Genomic DNA, 17745 nt, shown 5'->3' on the forward strand with positions numbered 1-17745 from the left:
TCGGAGACCGCTTGTTTCCCAATCACCTGAAGATTTGGCGATATCACTCTTAAGCTGCAGTTCAGTCAAGGAAATGACGTTCAGTCAATGGAAATGACGTTCAGTCAAGGAAATGATTCTAAGGCGCGCAACGCAATCTAAAATGTATGCGTTTCTATGCGCTACCATGCGTTTTTGTATTAACTACTCCTTGCTTAGATTAAAGTTCTGGGGTACAAATTACTGCAAGACGATTAAACTAGCGCACACTTGAATTTGATTGTTAAAAAAGTCATGGTGGCTGTGGAAGGGTTACAACCGCAATGAATTACCACAACGAAAATAAACGAAAAGTTAACAGCACACGGACTAATATAGGCAACAAAACGCACTGTATTTATAAAGCAAACTTACTTTTGACACCCACGTCTCGCCGAATCCCTTTTTTATCAGAAAATTAATCGAATGCAACAAACAAAACGATTAGATTGGTATTAGTGTGTGCAGGAAGAAAATTATTTCAAAATTGGCTATTTAGTGTGTCCTTTCCATATCACATTATGCCGTATAATATGTACAACAAGAGGAAACAGTAAAATAGAACGCAAAATTACCTTTTCCATCCAGTGGCTGCTCTGATCGTCACCTTCACCGCACACCAAATACTCCTCCGCACACACTTTACGAATCTCGTCCTTCAAACCCTTCATTTCCGCACGAGTATAGCCAACATTCGGGAACACATCGCTGAGCAATGAGAACAACAATGGAATATCCTCGGCGACTAGCTTCGGCACCATTGTCTCGCAAACGGATTGAATCAGAATCTCCTGTTCGGGCAGATTTTCGGCGATCGACGCTTCGTCGATGTTCGTTTCACCTTGCTGATGCATGTTGTCCTGCAAGAATCGATCGCAAATGAAATGTCAATTGAAGTTAACGCGCCAGCGTTCGTCAAACCTTGATTTTCATGATTCGATCTCGTTTCACATTACCGGCCGACACCAGCACCGATTTCAGCGCACGCAATCCGAAGTCGTAATGGGATTGGTTGGACAACTGTTCGTCGCACAGCTTAAAGAACGGAACAATTTTGCAGGCAAGTTTCTCGGCCGTGCGGAAACCTTGACTGAACAACATCACTTCGGCAATGAGCTGACGATCTGGTGTGGTCATTGCCAATGATCGGAAGAGCTTCTTCAAATTGTCTGGTAGATTCGAACGACCTGCGTAACCCGGATTCATGGTTATGAATATGGCCATGTCCGTTGAGACACGCACCTGTTTTCCAACCAATTCAACCTCGATGCCTGTAAAGATCAACCAAATCAACCGTTACGGTCAGACCTGTCTTCGCCTGTGAACGAACTTACTTTGAGTAATTTTATTGGCATCCTGTTCTTGGTGCAGTTTCAGCGCCTCCTGTATGGTCTGAATCTGTTGCGAAACTGCCGACAGCATTCTCTCCTCCAAACGATTAAATTCGTCGAAGCATCCCCATGCTCCCACCTGACACAAACCGACGAAAATGCGACCCATCGCCTGGAAATCGAATGTCTCGTCACAGTTGAACACCAACACAAAACGACCGAGCTGATGACCGAGCGCTTTAACAGATTCCGTCTTTCCTGTGCCGGCTGGACCGAATGGACTACCTCCCAAACGCGCTTCCAATGCTTGGGTCATTGTTAAATAACATCGATCAGTGAGTGGAGTCTGCACCAAACGATCTTGGACACCAAGATACTCAAAACCGTAGAAAAAGCGAGCATTCGCCATGTGGATGGTGAGTTGTTGCAACACCTAGAGGAGTGAGATAGTCAAGTTAACAAAGGAAACAAGTGAGCTGAGCAACGATTGAACTCACCTCAGTCTGTCGTGGATCGAAATAAAATCTCATTTCGCATAGCCATTCGAATGACTTAGAGTTGGTGACTCCATTCGCAACCAGTCGTCGGGTGACTGTACGTTTGTGCACAAACTCATTGATCTGGAATGAAAGGAATCAATGGCGTCAGACGAACTGCCTGTACATCAGCGACAATCAGCTTTTTACCAAATGTTCGAGCTTTCGACGACGAAGCGGCGGTTGTTCCTGTAGAACGGAGTCAGCCAATACATTAAGCGTTGTTTCCACCGTTGTATTGACACGATTCAACGGATTTTTGTCACCAGGATGGTCAGTTGCCTGTTGCAACGCAGCTTCCACATCTTCGGACCACAAAATCTGTGCAGCAAGAACGACGATCTGAGCTTGATACTTGTCGCACCATTCCATGTACTTCTGTGAGTCGATGGCACCTTCCTTGAACTGTTTTATGTCTTGCACAGCCTCGGCCAATCGGGATGCCAGCGTGAATCGCATCTCTTTCTCCACCAAGGTCAACCATTCGTTGATTTTCGGATGATCGACGGTCGACACAGGGCGAATGAACATAACTTCTTCGCCTTCCCGAGAAGCTATGCCCAGAATGACGTTGCTTTCTTCGTTCAGTATGATCGATGCGACGCCAGCAAACATTTTCTTGAAGTGCTTCTGCAGTCGGGCAATATTTTTGGAGTTGCCAATGATTTCCAGTAGATCTTCATCGCCAACGAAATAGAATCGAGGAAACGATGTTCGTTCGCGTTCCAGATACTCTCCCAGGGCCTTCTGGATTTTACCCAACAAATCGGCTAGTCGTTCCAGTGAACGTTGCACGGCCGGAATGTTCAACACGTCCATTACTTTGGGTGATTTGGCCACCTTTTTCATCAAAGCCAAAAACTCGGAACTCATGCTCTGGAAACGACTCGTTTCGACTGGTAGAAGTGTTTTGATGTCAGCACTGCCGGAGAAAATTCCTTCCAAGTACACCCATCGCCGTTGCACATCGATCCAAACATCAAACAATGCATTGATTCGGTTCAGCTTCTCTTCCCAGGTGATCGCCTCCTCTTCGAACACTTTGTAGTACGGTGACAGTTTCATGGCGGCAACTGAGTTGATGTGCTCTTTGACTTTGTTGAACAGATCATCCCAGCCACGAATGATGCGGCATTTGTTCTGGTAATTAATCAAGTCCAGCTCATAGTTTTGCCACGATTCACGCACCTGTTTCAAGAACTCTTCCAGCGCCATTTCACCTTGGGCCACCAAAATGATGTCTTTCACGATCGATTCGTTTTTCAGCAAGTTAACGTCCCATACCTGACCCAATGTCAAATCGGAGAGGACCCAGTTGACGCGTAGTTGTTTTGTCAGAAGTTTCCAGTGACGTTCCTTCAAGGCGTCCGATTTCAGTTCGACAATCAACATGTTGACTTTGATGTTGCTCTGAATGAGTTTCTTGACGTATTCATAACTCTCATACATGCGCAGTCGAGCTGGCAGCTCTTTCAACTGGCTCATCATAGCTTCCAAAGATTGACGTAGCTTACGTGGCTGCACTGACAACCATGGCTTTTCTCGTGTTTCGTCAATTTGACTCCAGATCTTGGACAGTTCGCTCCAAACTCCACGCAGATCTTGCAATTCTTCCAAGACAACGGTCATCTTTTCCGTACTATTGTTCGGAATAGCCGATTCCTGGAGTTCCAAAGCTTCCTTGGCCTTGGCCACATTTTGCCGTTCCTCCTTCAATCGCGAAAATTTGCTTTCGAACAACTGCAACTGCTGTAGCGCGTCATCCGGTCGAGTTTTTCCTCCAGTGGGCTTGTTGTTCTCCCAATCGTTCAAGAAGTCCATGGTGCGACTCTCAACCGCCTTATCTTCAGCCACAATTTTCGTTTGCAAGCTAGCAACTTGCGTCTGAATGGCCGAGTCTTTACGTTTCAAAATCTCATTGAATGCCATCCATTCGCCTTCGATATTGTCAACGTGAAGCCATGCGGTCGGAAACTGGAATCGTTGACGTTCGAGAATGCGTTGCGCCTCACGGTACACTTCGACTTGTTTGTCCCAAACGAGCATTTCCTTCTTCAACGACTGCACATACGTAATGAAACTGACAGCGTCCGATGTACTAGCTGCTTCAATGCTTTGCAATTCCAAATCATTGCGCGATTTCGACACTTTGCTGTGGAACGTAGTCATCTCAGTGCCGAGCAGCGAACCGAACTTACTCAATGCCTCCTTATGCCAAGAATCATATTTCAAGGTCACCTTAGCTTGTACCTTCGCATAGTCAATGATAATCGGACCGTAGGCGCGACGTGTGTCAGAAGTGTCGAATGTAGTTCGAGACTTTTTAATGTCGTTCAAACACTTGATCCATAAATTGACATCCTCGCCGAGGTTGCCATACAGAGTGTCCGGTTGCAGATCCCACAAGCTTTGATAGCGCAACCATTCATCGACATAATTGCGCACCTCCGAAACTTTCTTCTCGATCGCCTCATACGCATTTTCCAGCGGTTCCGATCCAGCAGGGAATTTCGTCAACAGATTACGGTACGTCTCCAACACTGGCTTATCTAGACCAACCTGATAGCGAGAGCTTTGCAAACGGATTTGGGATGTTACAATGGCTTGCCATGCGAAAAACTGTTGCGTAATCTGGAATCGTGCCTCTTCGATAGAGGGAAACAGATACATTTGTTGATTGGTGATTCTGATCTCATGGATGGCATGCTGAATGTGCGGATCGCCACCAGGTTTGTGAGTCGGTGCAGCTGGAGCATCTGTATCCATTGATAAGTCAACACCCTTCTTGTTGCCACTCAGTGCCTCTGTCCATGCTACTACGCCAAATTGTAAACGAGCCGCAAGCTTCTTCTCGACTTCTTCATCCAAGCGAGTCACCCAGATGTGCAGATTGGAATATTGGCGTAGCGATAAGTCATCGACAGCATGTTGAATTTTGGACAAAATGTCGGCAAACGTTGCTGCACTGTACGGACAGGTTTCCAGGGAACGCACGTCGACATCAAGCTGCTCTTCGACCACCAGCAGATCTTCGACCTTTTCTTGGAACGAGACAACACAGTCGCTGAGACGTTGAACGTAATTGTCAAGCTTGTAGCTTTCCCAAACCAAGGCCAGGCCTTCGTTCACCAATGCCAATGCGTCTTTGCGTAGTCCAGCTACTAGCGGAACAATGGTAGCACGGTCTTCAATCTACATTACAAGGAAAGTTTTAAAATTATTGGTGTGTGGATGGGATGCAACAATGGACAGCAACAAATTTTGATTTGAAATTTTTGTGTTTGATAAAATTGTTAGCTACGACAGCAAAATCAACACTACCTTGAATACAGAATTTAGTGCTAAACTCCTATTAAATAGCTGCATGAAACAACAAAAAAAAAAGTTTTACGAAAAAACGATGATTGGTGGCTGGTTTAGTGGGCGAATTAAAAAAGTAAATTTGTTTTGCTATATCAATGAAATAAATGCTAAAGGGAACACAAACGAGTTGATGATGCACTTCGTTTCAATGAAAATTAACTTAAAAAAAAGTGTTCCACACGCACACAGACATTCCACGCCGAGAAGAGTGAAAAACAGTTGTTACCGAACCACTTGGCGAAAATGCTTTCGAAACTTTCATCACTCTTAGACATGTTGAAAGTCAGATCCAGCTTGGCTACATAAGCTAATTCAAATCCCGATGGACCCTTGGCCTTTTTTTTGTAAAATTCCTTTGGGGAGGAGTTCTTTTGAAAAATACTTTTCTGGGCAATAACGCATTTTTTGTGTGCCATGTAGAGCTTTCAAAAACTTTGAGCTTCTCTTAGATGCCATTGAAAAAGTGGAATGCAAAGGACTGCTCAATGTTCTCGGAAGCTCTGTAAAAGCATAGGCAGTAATGCGATACGGTATTTTAGCTTATACGGCAGGTGTTTCACATTTATGTCTTTACTTTTAAAGACCTGCCGAGAACTTCTTTTGCATTCCACTTAAACAGACTCTGCAGTGAAATGTTCAACTTTTCCAATGGCATCTACAAGAAGCTCAAAGCTTGCGAAAGCTCTCCAAGACATACAAACAACGAGTCACAGCACGGTTTTGGCTTACCACTGTAGTTATATCACGGCAGTCTTTCGGTAGCCAGTGCGCGTGTGATGAAAACGTTATGGAAAATACTATTTTTAGCCCCGTACGAAGTACTGGGGGCTTATAAGATTAATATGCCGTTTGTAACACGTCGAATTGGAAGCAGACAGTAAGGGCAAAGCATTTGGTTATGTTCATAGATGACGAATTCGCAATAAAAAAAAATGTCCGTCCGTCCGTCCGTGACCCCTCTAGCTTGAGTAAATCACAACCTTTTTTCAAAATTCTTTTTTTCCCCGATTGTTATCGACAAAAGTAAGGTCAAGTTCGAAAATGGGCATGGTAGGGTCGGCCCTTCCAGAGCTAGGGCCCTATAGGTGTTTTTCAGTCTTTCGACGATATATACCGAAATACGCACGCAATAGCTGCTTGTGATATATCAAATGAAAGGTATTGACGAGTAGAACAAAGTTGCTGAACATTGTTTTTGGGTAAGATGCAACGTGGGCTTGTTGGGAGGGCTCAAAGGTCGTTACTCGGCCCTAAGTGTTTTTTGCACATAAATCGAGTAAATCTCATCCGATTTTGCTAGTTTTAGTTCTTTATGGAAGGTAATTGAATACCGAAAAGAACGTGGCGAAAAAAGTTTCAAATTTGGGCCCTTGGACTAAGGCCGCTACTCGGCCCTAAGTGCTTTTTGCACATAAATCGAGTAAATCTCATCCGATTTTGCTAGTTTTTGTTTCATTTGAATACCCAATGGAAAGTTGGCAAAAAATGTTGGGTTTCTAAAATATTGTCGTAAATTGTTGGTTTTATTTGACAATGACCAACTTGACTTGCATTTTGGTAACAGACGCATTAGAGGGTTGTAGACGTATTAGGGTTCCGGGCTTATTAGGGCTACGGACGTATTAAGGTTGCGGACGAAATAGAATTACGGGTCGTACGGGGCTAAGTCGCAGCAAACGCTCCGACTGTTCTGATGCCTTGTTTGCATGAAAAGTTTTCCGACCATTTCTACATCAAACTAAATCGCCAGGTCGAGTACAATGTGTGACGTAGTTTGCTTCAGATTTTTTCATCGGCTCCAAAAATACAGTGTCACTGTTATCATGCGCGTTGACGTAAGACAGTGAGGTTGTATGAGTGGACCAGCTGAAAACATCCGAAGCAAATTACATCACAAATTTGGTCGAGGTGAACTGTACAGTCAGTGTAAGTGTAACTTCGGCATGAATTTGCTTCAGCTGATCCACACATACAATCAAAACTGTTTGCACTTGTTTATAGGACTCGTGGTAGACTCGGAAAACTCAGACTAATTTTCAAAAGCAAAATGAATAATTGTCTGAAACGCAAAGTTTTCGACACTTGTGTCCTTCCAGTGCTCACTTATGGAGCGGAAACGTTAACTTTAACGAAAGCATCCGAAGATAAATTGAGAGTGACACAAAGAGCCATGGAACGGAGTATGCTTGGAATAACACTCAGAGACAGAATGACGAATCAATGGATTCGACAACAAACCAGGGTCGTTGATGTCATGGAAAGAATAGCATCTCTGAAATGGAACTGGGCGGGACATATTGCAAGAAGGACAGACGAACGTTGGACCAAAAAGATCATGAACTGGCGACCATGTTAAAGACGAGCTATAGGTAGACCACCAGAGAGATGGACAAACGGAATTAAGAATATTGCAGACACAAACTGGCAGCAAATGGCAATGGATCGTACGAAATGAAAAGAAGTTGGAGAAGCCTACATCCAGCAGTGGATAGAAACAGGCTGAAAATGAAGAAGAAGAAGAAGAAGAAGATTATCCGCAGCAATGATGTCGAACGAGCGATGGGCGGGAAAATGACTGTAAAGTGGATGTCGATGTGAACTAAATGGCTTTTTGATGCCAAATTTTGACATTTACACAAACTCTCCTAGACAAAATCATGATACATCCAACGGCTGTTGCTGGAGCCATCGGAGCTCAGCCTCAGATATTCACTACACAATGGGTCTACTACAATTCCGATCAATCTGAAAGCATAAAGCAACTCAAGTGTCGACTCAACTTTGACGTTTTGTGTCACTAGTAAGTGCTAGTATCGCTACTGGAGAAACAAGTGTTTTCGATCTCAAAAACTCGAATCAAACTCCCATTGAAAAAAAAAACGATTTCACGGACTCATCCGTTTAGTAATGATAGCCGTCCGACTCCGTGGAACGGTGAGCATCGGAACATTTTTTTCTGTTTTCCTTTTTTTTTCAAATGGAAACTGATCATGAAATACAGAACTCGCTAAAAGTCGCTAAAAATGCACACCGACAATGAAAACGTTAGTGTTAGAGGTGTTTAAGTGTTCAGCTAAAAGAAATTGCCATAGCTTAGGTCTGTGGTGGTAAAATCAACGGAATATAAAGTCGAATTGTCTGTCACCGCAACTACCATACTAACCTTGTCCAGCGTGCGTTCATAAGCACGAACACTTTCGATCAACGAAATGGCAAACGGATACAGTTGATTGGCCTGATGTGCCTTGTTGACGATAGCCAATGGTACTCGGAATCCCAGTCCCTTAAAGTTACGCACTTCCTTGTACAGCGTTATGATCTCGGGTAGGAAATTCACCTTCAACTTCAAAACGTTTCCACGGCCCGTACGAGATCTATGGCAAATTATTCGACAAATTAACGTCGGACGAACTGAGTATCACGTTAAACGACTGCTTACCGTGCTGAATCGATCATAAAAATGCGACCGGTGATGCCGAGATTTCGCTCTTGTACTTTGCGCGCCCATTCTTGGAACACTTCCGTTGTGGACAATTTGGCACGGAAACTGTCCCCATCGGCCTTGAGTTTCTGGCCGTCGATATGGGTCTCCCAGCCCTTTCCGAGAACGTCTTCGACCCGCTTCAAGTACATGGTCAACTGATTGTCAATTTGACGAGCCCAAATGATGGAACCAGCTACGGGCGGTAAGTCTCGAACAACAGACAATCGACAGCTTTTACCCTGCGAGTATTGAATCTGGAAAGGATAACTCGTCAGTCGGTCCAGTCTAACACTTTCAGGGAGACTGAGTTGACACAACCTTAAATTTCTCATGCAGAGCTTCGATGTCGTCCTTGACACGCTGAATCAGCTGCGTTTGGTACTCTCTTATTGCGCCACGAATGTGTGGACGAACGAAGAGTGCATTGAATCGCGAGAAGATGCGGAACATCTCATTGGCATTCTTAGCAATTCCAAGTTGATCACGCAGATGGGCAGTAATTCTCGTCTCAACCCGATCTGTGTAAGCGAAACAGTTAAAATGGTAAGGTTGGCAACAGTCAAAGAGCACTCACCGATACGTTCTTCATAGCGCTTAACGGCCGCATCCCAAGCTTCGGATCCTTCTTTCGTTATGTCCAAACATTCGACCTCCTTGACATTCTCGTAAGCAAAGTTCACTTCTTCGATGGCGTTTGCATCGGCTGCTTCAAGACTGTAGGGTTGTTTAGTGTCGGCTTGGGTAATTTCGGCTGCGAAAGTGAGTGGACGTTTCGTTAGAGATCAAAATTTCAGTTTCCGACAGCTTTCTTACCTGCTGCCTGCTGTTTGGTCGGTCGCAGAACTCTCAAAATGACAGTTCGCAATTGCTCGTGCTGCCTACGGAACTTCCTCATATGCTCCATTCGAGTCTGAAGTTTCTTATGGGCCGGCAACACACGCCACACCATCTTTATATGCTCGTCACGCTTCTTCTTAACGATGTCGCGCAACAATCCTTGCAACTTGTCGTATTCATCGTCGTAGCAGCTGAACACTTCGAAGCATTGGTTCATAACGCGTTCAAATTCGTCGAATGGTATATGCATCAGGCGTCGTGTGCCCAATACCTTCAACAGTTGTTGGCTCAAATCACGCGAAATTGCTTCGATGAGACGTAGGGCACGCTGTATCGGATATTTGGTGCTGCGAATTTTGCGCAAATGGGCGAAGATTGCCTGAACTGCGGACCGAATCTTTTCCAGTTCAGTGGCCGACAATAGGTCATTGATCGGGAAGTCCTTCATCAACGGATTGTAATCGGCAACCATTGCGAGCGCCTGCTTCAGCCCAGTGTCCGAGTCGAATGAAACGGTGGCATGGAAGCGTTTGCCATGCTTCAGAATGTCCAAAGTCAATGCGACTTCTGGCGATTCACGTTTCTCCTGAATGCGGTGCAGTGCCCGTTCCAAATTCAACCAAAACGAGATTTCCTGCAATGCAGTACCGGACGACGGATCACGATCCAATTTCGTCACCTTCTGAATCTCTTTGATCCAACGATTGACGCCATGCTGGAGCGTATTCAAGAAACTCGAGTCTTCAACCTTGTCCCCGAAATCGATAACTTTCGCCTTGCGATCCTCATCGGTACACTGTTTGATAACGGTCGCAACGGCCGGATTGATGGTCAACGTTATCTCGGGAATATCGATATTTTGCTGCAAATGCAACAGTCCCATTTCCAGTTCGGCCAGTTTCTTCTCCACGGACGGTGCCATCTTATCGCCGTCACGATCGGCTCGACCGGACTCTTTCACATAACTTTTGAAGTACGGCGCCAGCGATTTACTGATGAACGAGTGCAACGTTTCGTACGGTGACCCTTCGGAGAAATTGATCAGACGCAGCTGGCTGTGAATGGACTTATCGGCTTCAATTACACCGCCTCGTTTAATGCACGCAAGGGCGGCCATACGACTGGTGGTGAAATGAACGTCGTTGCTGATGAAGTAGCTGACGGCCGTTTTTTCTTCTTCGCCTTCGGGTGGCTGATCCGGTTCATCGTCTGAAAGTGTTCAATGAAATCATTGGAATATTACTACCAGTGGTAATGAGGACGATGTGAGGGAGTCTTTTGAAAAACAGCCGACCGAAAGAAGACAAAACCACTTTCAAAAAAATTCTTCGAAGCTTGTGTGGCTAGTGGGACGTGCACTTTTCGGACAGAAATTTCTCCAGTTACACGAACCGGACAAGGTCGTGTGGGGTGTCATTAGAAAGGTAATTGCATGTATTTCCGGAGCAAATAAGGTCTATGGGGATGCGGAAGCATCTACGATGAAATGCGAGAAGTTGAAATGTTTAAAAGCTCAAATTACATCGTATATGCTTCCCAACCCCCACAAGATCTTATTCGCTTGTAACTACATAAAATTGCCTTTCTAATGACACCCCTCACGACCTTGTACGGCTCGTGTAACTAGAGAATTTTCTGTAAGAAAAGTGCATGGTTTCGGCTTTTGACCACGTCCCACTAGCCACACAAGCTTCGAAGATTTTTTTTGAAAGTAGTTTTGGCTTCTAGGGTCGAATACCTTTGTGGACACACATAGAAAAATCCACTTGCAAATGCTTTCAAAAGAATCCCTCAAGACCATACACACGCGAGTCTCACTAGGATTAAACCTCAAACCAAACAAATGAATCAGTTGTGTTGCGCAAGGTCATTCACCCCATTCATTCATAAACAGCACACTCATTTGTGTGTATAGTACGAACACCTGTTGATCCCACTGAAATCGTTCACAATTTCAATCAAAACAAAGTCGACCTTCACAAAATCCATTCACAATACGCTCAACAAAACGAAACATTCTGAACCGACCGTTGCACAACTGTAAACTATGTATATAGCGAAGGTATGACACATACTTGGGGCGTTGGAATCACACAAAAAGGAAAATCAATTTTTCTATTAAAGACACTTGCCTTTAGTCGAACTACGTTGGACATACAATGCTGGCACTTGCGGATCAGATAGAAATTTCCGGATGCAATCTTGGTTGTTTTTCTCTTCTAGAGCGTCACACAATGCCTGTGTAAGAAATAGAATTTCGAATGCAAATGAACAACAGAACAAAATCCGAGTCAAAGTTTTTCGGAGTTTAATGAAAAGTTTGATAAACGATTCGGCCGACACGCGGATCGGTGTTTCGAGAAACGGAATCGCTTTCACACACAAAAGTAATTTCACTTACAGCCGGTGGATAGTTGTCGTCATTATTATTTTCAGGCAACAAAATGGTGGCCGCCTTACGCAAATAATTTGCAAAGGCCCCATAGTCAACAATGACTGCATTTTGTGCATCTAATGACACATCTGGATTTTCAAGTGAATCACCCATCTTTTCGGATGGTTTATTTAGGGTGATTTTAACAAATTCCTTTTGATTTTTGTAAACTTTTACTGGAGCAACTTTTTTACGGTCACGTAGAAAAATCAGTACAATTCACAGTGGAAAATTATGTGCATTTTGACATTTCGATACGTGTGTTTTGACAGCTTTGACGTAATGGTGTCCGTAATGTTTCTGACGGACATTCCCAGTAAGCATTAATTCGGCGCGATATTTGAATTTTCATTAGCTAGCAACAAGTAGGATAAAAAAATGGTCTTTGTGCAACGTTGTCTTATACAGCCAAATTACTAGTAAAATAATTAACACCAAAGCGTCACAAAGCAGAGATTTAACGATTATTATTCGATGAAATACCGTTGAAATTGTGAAACCACCGAAACAGGAACGGAAATTTAACTGTGTACGATCAATAAATGAAGGAGTGAATTCAAAGAATGAAAATTTGAATGCAGATGGTTTCGGGTTCGTTTCTTAAAAAACCGAGTCCAGTTTTCGTTTCAAAAACTCAAGGTTTTCGTTTCTCCTATACACAATCGAGGTAAAAGACATCGAGCGTAGCGAAAAATCCGATATGAATTAGACAGTTGGCTTGAGCGTGTTCCCAAAAAACTAGTTACATACAAACTGTCAAACCTGTCAAACTGTGTATCGAATGACGGACAGCTTTCGATACACTGTTATGATCAGAGCGAGAAAACCGACGACTAGTTATTATAACTTGCCTTGGGGTACCTGTCAACGTATTTGCTTCTCTTTCAACGTGGTACGTTGAGAGCGAGAGGACAGAAGACCAGTTTATTTTGACTTGCCTTGGGGTACTTGTCAAAATATCTTCTTCTCTTTCATCATAACACTCTATACATTCGATACACAGAGGTGCAAATATGTCGGCTGGGACGCCGTTTCGACGAGTTTTCTGGCGTTCTATAATTCTAGGAACGGGAAGACAGATGACCATGAATAAGCCAATTATTTTTAGGAATTGACCTCTGTTGACTTCAAACTTTGTAAAAGTTTAAATGTTATCCGAAAAAATGTCATGATTCGACATTATTTTGGATAGCTTACTTCAGAAACAGTCACAAAAATAATTTCATGGAGGAACGAGACCAATAGAACAGTTATGTCACACGAAAAAGCTTTCCATGAAAGTAAATTGTAATTTTCATAGGGAAAATCGTCAATAACATTCCAAATTTGGAACTCTCCATGATCCTTCCACAGAAATCAAGGAATGGGGAAGTAGTGACGAAATGTCTGTAGAAGGAACTAGTATCCCAAATTATTGATCTAGGAAAAACTTAAAAAAATCAAAAAAAAACATAGCTAACGCCGCGCCGATCCGTACGAAACACCTACTCGTATCAAAAGCCTTTATTGTGAAACTCTTCATTTCTCTTACTTCATTTTCTTCTCCACTGAAAAGCCCTTTAAAATCACTTACATTATCCACTCTTTTCCTTATTATCATGTACAAAGAAATTGCCGGAGACAATATCGACAGCGCCGTACGAAGTCAAATTTCATAAATTCCTATTTAAACAGCTATATACCGCTATATTTACCTATATTTCACTATAAATAAACATTCCACAAAGGAATATGCTATTATATAGCTCTATATGTCTATATATTGCTCAATATAGCTGTATAAAAACTGTGTAAAAACCCACCACACATAACCAATTACTTCTCTGTTAACAGAAACTCTCTAAGTACCATTTTTCCCAAGATATTTCAATTTTACTAAAATCCAATATGGCCGCCGGAAGCCATTTTGTTAGGAGACCTGAAATAGTACTGACGCTTTAGATTCGTTAATACCTTTCAAACAAAAAAAATTCATGAAATTCGGTCAAAATTTACTCGAGATATTCTCAAAATACTCCACGTTCACTGTACGGTCGAGTAGCCGGATAAGAGCTCACTCCAAGAGACCTAGCTCACGCTCCGGAGAACATAATTTCAAAAACTTTTCTTTTCCCTGATTGGTACGGTCAATACCTATCTAATACAGACGAAATATGTTCAAATTTGGCCGACCTACAAGCAAAAACTGCTTGCCGCCCTGTGCCTGTTTCACACTAATGGGTCTAACTCACGAGTCGGTCATCCGATTTCCGAAAACTTTTTTTTGTCGATCGGTATTGTAAATATCTTTCGTTCGATGTATCATTTACGAGTATAGCGTTTAAATGTCCGGAGATATCTTCGAAAAACCGTAAAGCACTTATTGGGCCCCAGCTCAGGAGGGGTCGATCCAAAATCACTCATCTTCGAACTTAGCCTGTCTTTTGACATTACCAAACGGGAAAAAAAAGAATTTTCAAAATCGGATGCGTTTTACTCAAGTTATCGTGCAGACAGACAGACAGATGGACATTTTTTTTCACTGATTTGGCATCTCTAGACAACCACAATAGGTTTCCCCTTACTCAGGGAGTCCAATTCGACGTGTTACAAACGTATGCGTAAACCTATAAGACCCCAGTACTTCGTACGGGTCTAAAAAGTCAATTCGTCTTCTTGAAAATAGATGTGAAAAACGCCTTTAATGAACTTAGACGAGACATTTTATTGCAAAAAGTTAAGTCAACAATACCAGAAATCTATAAGTTTGTAGAGCTGTGTTACAGAGTTCCAACAAATGTATATTATAGAGAACATGTAATTTTATCTAAAAGAGGAGTACAACAAGTGGACCAGCACTATTTAGCCTCGTTATTCAAGACATCATCATGTCAAAATCTACAAACTCTAGATCTCAACATTTGGTATCTTGATGATGGTACAATTGGAGGTGCGCAAGATGATGTTTTCAACGCAATTACAAGACATTATCCAGAAAGCGAGAGACATAGGCCTAGAATTAAATTATGAAAAGTGCGAAATTTCTGTTTTAGGTACAGAATCAGATGAATTAAAAAACGAAATATAGAGACGTTTCAATTCCATTTCAAATGGTATACAAAAGATGAGTGTTAAAAACGAATTTCTAGGAAGTCCTTTAACAGAAGCAGCATCAATGTTGTGTTTGGAAAATAAAATAAAAGACCTTATGAATCTGACAGAAAAGCTACAACAGATAAGCTCACACAGTGCATATTGTCTCCTTCGGTTTTCCATAACGACACCTCGTTTAATATTCTTTTTACGTGGGTAAAAAAAAACAATTCGTTCCTCCGCACAAAAGTCCATGCTTCATACACAAAACTGTTCAGGATTACAGCATGACGAGGTGCTTAAAAATTCATTAGAATCACTTTGCAATTTACATCTTACAGAAAAGGCCTGGAACGAATCTTCTATGCCCATTAAGAAAGGAGGTTTCGGGATACGACATGTTTCAGATATAGCTCTACCTTGTTTTCTTTCATCAATGTAGAATGTCTCAACTTGGCTAAATCAATTGTTACACGAAACTTACCGACAAGACGATTTGGTACAACAAAAGAAGTACGAGGACTACGTCGTTTCGCGAGAACAATTTATTTTCATTCCAGTCGCCACAGAGACGTCTGGTGTGTTTGGCAAAGAAGCAATTAAACTAATAAAAGCAATTGGAAGCAAGATCGCTGAAGTAACTCATGAGAAAAGAGCGACGAGTTTTATTTTCCATCGATTAGCACTCTCCTCAATTCAGCGTGGAAATGTTGCATTGATTCTTGGTACAATTCCACCTTCCAAGAACTTGGCAGAATTATTTTATTTAAAAATAATGTAAAAAAATGTATTTTTGTATTGTGAGAAAAAATCCTTATTAGGACATACATGACTTTCCCAAGCCAAGATTATGGATTATTGCTAGCAGGCTGAAATCAGAAGTAATTTAATGTAGCTTTCGAATCACACCATTTTTATGAAAAATGTCTTGCAAGTGGCCATTGAAAATGGCTTCAAAGTTGTTGAATTTTCCGGGACACTTTTTGGACGAATACTTATACCGATTCCTCTACAAAAAAATTCTTCCATGAAATATCGGTAATGAGCCATTCGTTTCATAACCGAAAGTTTTCTTATGAATGTCTTTTCTGACTGGAAAAACTATTTTTCATTTTCCTAAAAAAAAATTGTTTCAAAATTTTACACGGGAAACAAAGATTTTTTAGGGACGTTTTCATTAGAGGTGTCCAAAATTGTATGGAAAAATTAAAGTGCCAAAATGTTTGGGGCGTAGGGCAGAAAATCATTCTATATGGTCCCCTGATAAAAAGTGTCTATGGGACCGACTCGATCCGAATCGATTTAGGGGTCGCTCAGGGACGAAGTATATGAAAAACAGCCAAAATCGCTTGCAAACCAGGTTTTTAGAAAAAAAATTATTTTGGACTGATGATGAAGAGTGATGTTAGGACATCTTAGTTTATATTAGTGTAAAATCATCACGAGAAAACACTTTTCAACTTTTACCGTGTATCGACACCTACTGTGCCCAGGCAGTGCTGGTCAAAGATCAGATTCATAGCGTATATTCTGAGAGCGAGTCCTTATCGGTGACGACCAGAACCCAAAAAATTATTATGTGGAAATGTTCGGAGTAACAAGGGCTTCAAGATAATGCAAAAAAAAGTTTCGTTATTTCAGATTTGTTTGATACTTTTCAGATAAAACTTATTGCTCGGTGTCCTCGGCGAACTTTCAAGAGTTGCACTGGACGTCCACGCAAAGGTTCCGATCTCTTTTTGTCATTTCTTGATAGCTTACCATGTAACCATTCAAAATAAACCAAATTTGTCAGAAGGTACAGACTAAGTCGACTTCGATGAGACCTAATGTGTGCCCATGTCGCATTTCTCGAAAATTTCAATATGAAAAAATTCGAAAGATGAAATTTATCATCTTACACACTTTTAAGGTGTATAATTTTGTTGTAATATTCTTATTTAGTGTCGTAAATAAGCTCTGCTCAGTCAAAGTTCTGAAAATCATGAAATTTGAAATTTTCGAATTTTTTCTTATTGAAATTTAGTTTTTTGGACACCTCTAGTTTTCATTCTTTTGGTGTTATTGTTGTTTCTCATTAAATTTACGAATTTTATTAATATTTATTTGAAACGACTTTTAATGCTCATATTTACATGAATATATATTTATTTGCGCATAGCCTATTTACATTCATATTTTATTTTTATTATTTTTTCGTTTCCATGAAACACAAATTACTTTTTTTTCATTTAAATTGTTTGTTGTTTTTTCTGAATAATTAAAACATTGACTTTATTGAAATCCCTCGTGAATTGAATCCACATTGTGAAATTACGTGAAAAAATTACGTTAAAAAGCATAAATTTACACAAATTTCGACTCGAATTTCAATCCATTCCACCAATTCAATTGGTGTGTTATTAACTTGGGAACGAGCGGTCATCGATTTAAATGAGTGACAGCTCGTTGAATTCGTCTTTCAATTCCTATCTTATTTTTTCGACAAATTTTTAATTTTCGGTGTAAACCGTTAAATAGTGAAGGCATGGGAGAGGGTTCAGAAAATATTTTTATCGGCAGAACACACACGAAATTTTGAAAACCGACACATTTTCTGTTTTTGTGTTTTACTTGAGTTTCTGATTTCTCCATATAAAAATACAAGCAAAATGCACAAAAAACCAGTAA

The 17745-nt window shown here is 41.5% G+C and overlaps 1 protein-coding gene across 5 annotated transcripts in view; it reads right to left on the reverse strand.

Moving 5' to 3' along the window:
- Nucleotides 1-12221, reverse strand: part of LOC119075142 (dynein heavy chain, cytoplasmic) — a 34346-nt gene extending 22125 nt beyond the window's left edge. For 3 of the 5 annotated variants that reach the window (XM_037181531.1, XM_037181530.1, XM_037181532.1), the window contains exons 1-13: nt 11971-12221; nt 11702-11807; nt 9546-10778; nt 9307-9483; nt 9051-9250; nt 8688-8986; nt 8412-8622; nt 2036-5077; nt 1847-1969; nt 1353-1782; nt 940-1289; nt 594-878; nt 394-420 (exon numbers count right to left, since the gene is read on the reverse strand). In XM_037181531.1, coding sequence (XP_037037426.1) covers nt 394-420; nt 594-878; nt 940-1289; nt 1353-1782; nt 1847-1969; nt 2036-5077; nt 8412-8622; nt 8688-8986; nt 9051-9250; nt 9307-9483; nt 9546-10778; nt 11702-11807; nt 11971-12117 — 6630 coding nt within the window. In that variant the 5' untranslated portion in view covers nt 12118-12221. The remainder of the gene's footprint in view (nt 1-393; nt 421-593; nt 879-939; nt 1290-1352; nt 1783-1846; nt 1970-2035; nt 5078-8411; nt 8623-8687; nt 8987-9050; nt 9251-9306; nt 9484-9545; nt 10779-11701; nt 11808-11970) is intronic. The other 2 variants (XM_037181534.1, XM_037181533.1) reach the window with 1 other exon arrangement.
- Between the last annotated feature and the right edge of the window lie 5524 nt (nt 12222-17745).

Source organism: Bradysia coprophila, unplaced genomic scaffold (assembly GCF_014529535.1).
Source record: "Bradysia coprophila strain Holo2 unplaced genomic scaffold, BU_Bcop_v1 contig_193, whole genome shotgun sequence".
NCBI lineage: Eukaryota > Metazoa > Arthropoda > Insecta > Diptera > Sciaridae > Bradysia > Bradysia coprophila.